At 35.7% G+C, this 9,507-nt stretch overlaps 1 protein-coding gene across 1 annotated transcript in view; it reads left to right on the top strand.

The window, feature by feature from the left end:
- Window positions 1-9,507, top strand: part of LOC106467169 (RIMS-binding protein 2-like) — a 63,030-nt gene that overhangs the window by 1,609 nt on the left and 51,914 nt on the right. Inside the window, exons 2-3 of the mRNA XM_013927489.2 lie at window positions 6,075-6,188; window positions 8,251-8,406. Coding sequence (XP_013782943.1) covers window positions 8,254-8,406 — 153 coding nt within the window. The 5' untranslated portion in view covers window positions 6,075-6,188; window positions 8,251-8,253. The remainder of the gene's footprint in view (window positions 1-6,074; window positions 6,189-8,250; window positions 8,407-9,507) is intronic.

Below are 9,507 nucleotides of genomic sequence, written 5' to 3'. Positions count from 1 at the left end.
TGACTAAAAGAATTTCAATTTGAGGGTAGGCTGGTAGAGATACTGAAGAGTAATAAAATCGAATCCGGCATAAGCGCGCCCCACGCTTGGTATTACTGGCGCACAAAAATATAGCTAATAAAAAGTAAAACAAAGGTCTCATACATTAATTTACGCTAATCCTGCCTAAAAGAAGTTCAAGTGCCGCGGCTATTGAGGATTCTCTCTTGTTTCAAAAGTTTTTTATTTAAGAAGTTGGAATTCCTTTCGTGTTTTGAATTAAGTTTCAGAATCAACGAAGTTCATCCAAGGACAGTAGGTCCTTCTGTCCAAAGCAGTTTATCACTTTTATTAATATAATTTTATGATAGCTGTAAAATATGTATTTCCAGACTCAAAAAAATATTTTAAAATTTTTGTGGTAAAAATAGATTTTTGTTTTGTTTGGGGGGGGGGGGATAATTACATTCATGTGTTTTCGGGAGAGGGTGTATTTGTAGACTCAAATAAGTTTTATAATTTTTGTGGTGAACAGATTTTTGTTTTGGTCGAGGATTGAGAAATTTCGTGTTGTTGTTTTTTGTTTTGTTTTTTTGTTAGAGAGAGAGAGAGGAATGTATTTTCAGACTCAAATAAGTTTTAGATTTTTTTGTAAAACAGTTCGGGGGGAATAGTTGTGTCCATGTTTATATTTTCGAGTAACTATTTGGTAATACACAAATAAAGTCACTTTGCTTTAAGCTATTGCATATAAAAAAGTAATAATTCATTTCCTGATTCCGTTCATTCCTGTCTTTTTTTGTAAAGACTGGCGAGAAAACATAGTTATACTTTCATCTCGCTAGGTGGTCTGAAATTGACTTTCTCTGTAAATGTGTATACAAAGGCAACCACGCGGGAACAGTGACTGAGCTGAGAGAATGTTACAACTTTATATAGATACGAACGTAATGGTAACAGTATGATAAACCAAGGTCACTGCGTATAAATATATAAGACACCAATTTATTTCTGACGCTTTAACATCTGTTTTGAAATGTAGAAGTCTTTAGTTTCTACCACGCGTTTTTAATTTGTTTCAAAGGAATCTTGTTTTGTTTGTAATTAAGCACAAAGCTACACAATGGGCTATCTGTGCTCTGTCCACCACGGGTATCGAAACCCGGATTCTAGCGTTGTAAGTCCACAGACATACCTCTGTGTCACTGGGGGGCGTTTCAAAAGAAAGCAGCAAAAAAATAAACCGGACTTAAACGTTAATTATGATCAAATCTCAAATTATTTTCAAACTGTATTTTGGGGGGGGGGGCAGATCCTCACGAGCGTGGCAGAATTCAGCGCGTGGAATTCATATTATAAATATAAATGTTTTTCAGTATTCGTTTTTCTAAACCTATACTTCAGGATCGTTCTCAAAGTGAACTGTGACGTTACTTGTAAAAAGAAAATCTTAAATTATTCATAGAATCTAGGAATATTTTCTGATTATTTATACGTAAATTCTAATATTCAAAGAATACATTAGGCCTCTACGTCACAAATTCTCTTTTCAATTTCACCTCTCAGTGACCTCTGGTTAAAAAGAAAAGAAACCTTTAAAATATATTTACAGACAGATGCATAGTTTTATTTGTTTTTTTTACAGAGACTGATTAAAGTATTGATCTTTTACGTAATATTTAAACACAGTAAGAAAAAAAAGATAGTGAATATTTTATTCTTAGGCCTACCCAAACTTTCGAAACGTGCATGCGTTTAAATCTAATCAGCGTACGTACTTACTTCGGAATGTTCACAAACAGCAAAGATATGAAGTTACATAATCAATCCACGGCCAGTTTAAGAATTCAATTAAAGACAGGCATATTACTGTCAGTGTTTCGAACAAAACCTTCTCTAGTTTTGTCGTTAGTGTTTCGGTATGCATGCCTCGTGTTGTTTTCCACGTGATTGGTGAGTGAGATAATCAAGGAAGGTTGAAATTAATTTAAACTCTTGGTAACAAGTTAATGGGAGAATCTTGGAGTTTGATACTTGACTGTTTTAAAAACTCTCCTTGCTCTTCAGATGTCTACTTTAAATAGAAAATCACACTCATTTTCATGTGGACTCTAGTCTTGCAAAGTCTCACGAGAGAAATATGCGTTAAAAATAAGCGTCACTATTTGTTTGTTTTTTGAATTTCGCGCAAAGCTACACCAGGGCTATCTGCGCTAGCCGTCCCTAATTTAGCAGTGTAAGCAGCTAGTCATCACCACCCACCGCCAACTCTTGGGCTACTCTTTTACCAACGAATAGTGGGATTGACCGTTACATTATGACGCCCCCACGGCTGAAAGGGCGAGCATGTTTGGTGTGACGGGGATTCGAACCCGCGACCCTCAGATTGCGAGTCGAGTGCCCTAACCACCTAGCCATGGCGGGCACGACACTATCTTTCGAAACAAGTTTGTTTTTTGTATTTTGCGCAAACGATTAGTGGGATTGACCATCACGTTATAACGCCCCAACGGCTGAAAGATCTAACATGTTCGCGTACTGTCTCAAGAACAAAAAAGTGCGTTATTGTTACAAGTTTCGTTAAAAAATTCTCCCTATTTCTGTTGAAAGTGGGGTAGGGGCCCTTTATTAAAAAGGGGGTGGGTAAATGGCCTGTTTATATATATAGTGTGTTGTGTTCATCATGTACATTTGAAGTAGGTGTGTGTTGATATGGTTTTATATATATAGTGTGTTGTGTTCAACATGTACATTTGAAGTAGGTGTGTGTTGATATGGTTTATAGATGTAGTGTGTTGTGTTCAACATGTACATTTGAAGTAGGTGTGTGTTGATATGGTTTATATATATAGTGTGTTGTGTTCATCATGTACATTTGAAGTAGGTGTGTGTTGATATGGTTTATATATGTAGTGTGTTGTGTTCAACATGTACATTTGAAGTAGGTGTGTGTTGATATGGTTTATAGATGTAGTGTAAACCATATCAACACACACCTACTTCAAATGTACATGTTGAACACAACACACTACATCTATAAACCATATCAACACACACCTACTTCAAATGTACATGTTGAACACAACATATATGTAGTGTGTTGGTGTTCAACATGTACATTTGAAGTAGGTGTGTGTTGATATGTTTATATATATATAGTGTGTTGGTGTTATCGAATATATCTCCCATAATAGCAATGATGGATCCCCGTGTAAAACCATGGATATCTTCGCTATTAATAGTGATAGATTATCATACACAACCGATTACACCTCCCATAATAGCAATGATGGATCCTTATGCACAACCAAGGATATCTTCCCCTAATAACAGTGTGATTCTTCGCATATAACTGAGTATATTTTCTCTTTACTACTAGTTACCACTGGAGGGTTTCTTTCCCCCCTCTCTCTCTTTTGCTCCCATCCCCCAAAGTGACATAGTGGTAGGTGTGAAGGGTTATAACACTAAAATCCGGGCTCCGACGCCCGTTGTGTGCACGGCACAGAGAGCACACTGCATAGTTTTGTGTAACAAACAAACTCTCGTTTATATGGAAGAAAGCTGAACGTTAGTCCTTCTAGATAGCTCTATAACGTCTGTGTACGATGACACTTCTGTAGAAAGTGTGTGTCTGTTACTGCAGTTCAAGTGCACGAGTTAAGGTACTTACAGCTCCCGTCACTCCACATGGAACACAGGCCATCAAAGACTCTTCTTCGGCTTACTAGACTATAGGCTGTAAGACTTCAACCAGGGTCCGCAAAGAGCTTTGGAATGGTCCTTGAAAATCCATTAAACTATAGAGTCTAGCCGCCAGTACTCTCATTAGATCTTTGTTAGGTTCGTTCCGTCACGTGTAGAGATGCTACCTTAATCACTACGGCGAATCAAGTTGTTAAGAAACTGTTTAAAACCGTTAAAGACGACAACGCCATTAGTTTAGGCCCTTAAACCAAAAGGTAGTTGAGTCGGAGTCTGTGAGAGCTTTCTTAATGTTGGGTGGGTCCGTAAAACCCCAAAGATAGTGAAACAACGACGATATATTAAGGAAACTGTGAAGATTTTTCTCGACCTTCGCTACCAAAAAAAAATGGAGTATCTAGGGGGGATTTGATTTAGATGTTGCTACACAATGGGCTATCTGTGCTCTGCCCATCAACAAGTACCGAAACCCCTGCAGACTTACCGCTGAGCTACTGGGGGGCTTGTACATTGTTGATGCAGACATGAAAGAGACTGAAAAAGAGGTGGTTATAACAATCTTATTTTTATTTATACTCTGTTTGATAAAAGATGCGTTTACAATCTCCCATTTATTCTTCAAGCCAAGCGGTAGTGGGATAAACAGTAGTGTGTGTTCACTCAATCTCGTGTCGTTGTATTAAACAATTCTAAAAAAAAACATTCATTTCATCAATTTTGATATGTCGATATTATGTTGTAATATTTATAAAAAAAAAATCTGTCTGTTATGATATCATTATGGTTAGGGTATCTTGAGCAAGTCATGTTAGATATATATACATATTGTGTAATGTTACACGGATTCTCCTTTCGTATTATGTTTATATATATACTACATAGCTAAAGGGAAACTGTGTAATATAACATAAGATTTGTTATATATCGTATTCAAGTAACATATTTACATAAAATGAATGTAGTTTTTACAGTATGATATTTTCCAACGAACTGAATCCACCTCTGTGGGTTTCTACAAAAATTGTCCATACTTTGAAATTAAACATAAAACTTGAAGCATTTCATTATAGTGTGTTTTTTTATTAAAACTGAAAATGACGCAGAAAACAAAACTGCTTTTCACCTGATCCTTGTAGAATGTTGTTTTCAATTTTAATTCTTTAAAAAAAGCTTTTCCTCGACACAAGTATATTTCATTTTAAGAACTGTGTGGGAAACTGTAATCTCTCTGTATAAAGACGAAATATGTGTTTGATTCCACCCTAACTCTTCCTAGTCTATTGGACCAATCTCAACCAAAATTTGTATGTAAACACCATGAACTATGGGGAATGTCCTAAGGGGATCAAAATTGAACTTAACCCTATTTCTATTTTTGTAAAGCCTATTGGTTAATTACTCCCAGCCTATTGAGTCAATCTCAAACAATCCTGGCAGGTTGACGCTTTAGACAATGTTGAATATTCTAAAAGGATTCAAGGTCAAAGTATGAAAGTTGCTGGACTGTTTCTCAAACAACTATGCTTTTCTCATGATCAATGAGATGTATGGTGTTCATGAGTTGAATCACCTCAAAATATTTATTTGTTGGTAGATGGAAAGCAAGCTGCAAACGTTGTTTATGAAGAAGCTTTGTTAAAGTTTTAAAATTTTGAGATAAAGTTTATGATCAAGTTATTACTTTGAAATATATGATTGCTGTTAAACTTACATTGTTTTAATTAAAGTTAAACATTCTCCGTCAGTTGACGGGAATTTCAGCTTGTCTTATATATAATGAATACTTGAAACCGTTAGTATTTGATGAAAAGTCCATAATTACAGAATTGAAGAAAATAAAGATCTGATGAAGTCTTTACCAGCGAAACAATGGTCGTAATAAATGAAATATTTCTGTTTTCCTCAGCTCTATAGTTTTATTTGATAAATTACACATGATGTAGGTATCCATTTGCATTTCAGAAAACGTGTCACATGTTTATCAGAGGTTAAAGAAAATTATTAAAGTAGCCACAAATTGAGTCTTCTGTGAAGAATTCCTTTTATTTATTTCATAACACTCTCTTGTCCTCCCAATGGGTTAGTGTTAAGTTTATAAACTTACAATGCAAAAAGTTAGGGTTAGGTTCTTCGCGGTGGAAAGAGCGCAGATAGCGGCTATCTGATAGCCCATTGTATAATTTTGCGCCAAAACAACAGCAATAATCTTTTATTTTTTCTGTCAGATTTGAGTAATCTTGTAGTTGATATTAATAAACATATTTATGAAGTCACGAAACTTTTATACTAGCTTATTAATTCCATTTTTGTTTGTTCATTTTGACATCCGAAGAGTTCATTTTAATACCATCTAAATCTGAATTGTTTATTTTCAATATTTGACAAACCAGGAATGTTATCAACTGAAGATCTCCTTGGAAGAATCACATTGTAAATACAGGAAAGCTCAGTGTGACATAGCCTGTCTGCAGGAAAAAGTTAGCAACCTGGAGACCCTTGTGAAGGTAACTAATATGTTTTAATGATCCACTGCTTTAAGTGATGGGGCCTTGCCTTGTCTCCTATTCAAGTTTAGAAATAGCTCTGCCCATAAATTCTGTTAGGACCTAATTGAATAGAGTTGTTTAAACATTGTTTAACAACAAGTAAAAGCTTGGAATGGTCTAATCTTTCATTGAGGGTGTGTCTGTGAGCCAGACTAGTTTCGGTGAATTCCACTCCTCATCAGTGTTACCCTGGACACCCCTTTATAGTAGTGAGGTATCGAAAATACACCACTGTTAGGCCCTGTGGAAGATTTTTTGTGAGGATCTCTGTTTTTTAACCATCAAGGCTTATTATATCTGTTCTTTTTGTTGTTGTTGTTTTCTATTTCAAGACTGAACTGTGATCGCCTTAACTAAGTGTTTGTGTGTTTACAAGCCTTTGGTTAGTTACAGTATATTTCCACTTACGGTCATAAAGAAGCACATTCAGAAATCTTTGGATAGACGTGATCTAGTGGTTAGAATGTTGAGTTGCGGATCGAAAGATCTGAAGTTCGAGACGTGATGCCACCGAAGACGCCCACACTTTTAGATCCGAGGGCGCTATAAAAGTAGCAGTTTGATTGGTTCAAAGAGCCGGAAGGACAAAGCTCTTGTGGCCGAGGGCGCTTCTAACTGGCTACGTTCCTTTTGGTCAGTAGTTCAAAATTAGGAATGGAGATGCCTTAATCACAGAGTTCTTTGACCTGACCGTTTAATCCACGTGCACATAAGGTGCCGTTTCAGGTTGAAAATTCCAACATTAGAAATCAAAGAATTTTCAACAAAAATAAGTTACGAGGTAGATTGTTTCTTTGTTTTCGGATAATAGTTTTTGAGAATGATCGCACCAGTGATCGAAACGTGGTACCTGTTTTCAAAACTGTTTGTGCTTCTTGTAGAAGCTGCAACTTGTAATAAAATAAAAGTTACTTTAATATAAAAGAGCTCGGGCCTGGCATGACTAGGTGGTTAGGACGCTCGACTCACAATTTACGGGTCTCGAGTTCGAATCCCCGTCCCACCAAATATACCCATCCATAAAGCTCGGGGGGGGGGGGTTAATATGTGACAGTCAATCCCACTATTCGTTGGTAAAAGAGTAGCCCAAGAGTCTAGTCTTTCACTGCTAAATTAGGGATGGCTAGCGCAGATACACCTCGTGTAGCTTTGCGCGAAATTCATAACAAGCCCAGAAAAGAGCTCCAAATCGAGCATAGCCAAATTTAATTGTACCTTTTGTGAAAATTTTGAAATTACATTAAGTTATTATTTCGCTCAAGTACAATAACAGAAAATAATTTAATTTATATATTTCATTTATATATGCATTAAGATTAATTAGGTTATTGAATTTTTGTTACGAACAAGTCCGTTAAGGCAGCGTTTCTCAACCTTTTCGATACCAGGGGCCGGTTTTCGCTGCCTTCCTAAATTGTTGCGGACGGCTAAAATGCAAGCATAACGAAAAACCATTACAATTTTTATATAAATATTCTTTCAGTTTTTTGTTCTAAGTGTAACGGACCGCCGCCGAGGAGCGCACCAGTGGTTACGAAATACGGCTTTTTGGTATCCTTGAGTTGTAGGAATTGTTTTGTTTGTTTTTTATTTTTGTAAATCACAACATGATAAATTTTAACAAATATAATAACCAATTAATTTAATCACAAGGAAACTCGTGCTTTTAATTGTGAATTTTTTTTGTTTTTTAGGATATTAAAGTTTATAAACTTCATATAAAATTAAAACATTTTTTTTTATGAAAACGTTGAAGTACCGTCGGGAGAGCATTACATCGTTTAAATATTGTGTGTGTGTATTAATACATTACCTACTACTACTAGTACTACTGTTCCGACTAAAAATTATAGGCCTAGTACCGGAGTTATTTATTGAAAACCAATGTTACCGACGATTGAATTATATTTCAAAGCGCTTGTTAACTATAAACCTCGTGTTTTTCCTATTACTATTTGATATTCATATACTTATTTTTATGCAAAGTTGTTGAATTTATTCTAAAATATTACCGATTCAGCATATGCGCGAAGCCGCTGAGAAGCGGAAGGAGTTGGAGAAGGAACACGCAGAAGCCCTAGCGGAACTACTTAAATGTCAAGAAAACGTTCGTGTTTTAGGCCAGAGTAAGGAATCGGAGAAACAGCAATCGTTAGAACTCATTAAATCGTTAGAGGTGAGTAGATATCAATATATTAACTCGTAAAGTACAACTGTAGAGTAGTCCTAAAGTGAAATACTGTTGTCAGTGTTGAAGTTACAGGCGTTATTACTATTACTTTTATATTATAGTGATACTAGTAACTTCAAGTAGTATAGTACTTAGTAGTAATAGCAAATATTTCACTGTCAGTGTCATGAGGATGTAGTGTTGTTTGCGTGATATTCTTAGCGAATGAACGACGTGTATGTGTGGATAGGTGTATAATTTATAAAAGTTAAAACTAAAATAAGTGGGGGATATCACGAAATGGGCGACATTTCGAGCAAACGCTCTTTGTAAAGCCTTTGTAAAGCCTATGGATAAGTATTGCAGTACAGGTATCAAACGTTTCGAGTGTAATACGTTACATGAGAAAAATCCTGACGCTTCAACAACATACAGCTACACGGAATACAACAGTGCTGGCAGAAAAAAACAGCTAGCGGTGATAATTTGTTTACTTTTAAATGTTGTTATTATTATTAGCTGGTTAAATAATCCATAAAAAAATGAATAAATCAATCCATATATACAAATACTTTATGGAATTTGTAATACATATTCATAAACCATACAGAAATTTATACTTTGGTGATGTTATTCAATTTTTTTTCAAACTACGTGTATATAAGAAAATAAGGAACTGACTGCACAATAAAAAATAATTTCATGCATATCTTTTAAGAGGCAAAATACTCGTGTTTTAAACTTGGGTTATCATTTTTTACCATGAAGAAATGTTATTCCCACATAAAACTGCCCAAAGTTTATCAGTTTCAAGTTCCAGATGGCCTGACGGGGCCTGGCTGTTAGGGCACTCAATTCACAATCTGTAGGTTTTAGGTTTGAATCCCTGTCACCGAACATGCTTGCCCTTTCAGCTGTGGGGTCTTTATAATGTGACGGTCAGTCCCACTATTCGTTGGTAAAAAAAGTAGCCCAAGAGTTGGTGGTGGTTGGTGTTGACTAGCTGCCTTCCCTCTAGTCTATCACTGTTAAATTAGAGATGGCTGAATGGCAACTTGAGCTGTGATTATATATATATATATATATATATATATATATATATATATA

The sequence above is a fragment of the Limulus polyphemus genome, unplaced genomic scaffold (genome assembly GCF_000517525.1).
Source record: "Limulus polyphemus unplaced genomic scaffold, Limulus_polyphemus-2.1.2 Scaffold2513, whole genome shotgun sequence".
Classification (NCBI taxonomy): domain Eukaryota; kingdom Metazoa; phylum Arthropoda; class Merostomata; order Xiphosura; family Limulidae; genus Limulus; species Limulus polyphemus.
Note: the sequence above shows the minus strand (reverse complement) of the source record. Positions and strands in the feature narration are given on the sequence as shown.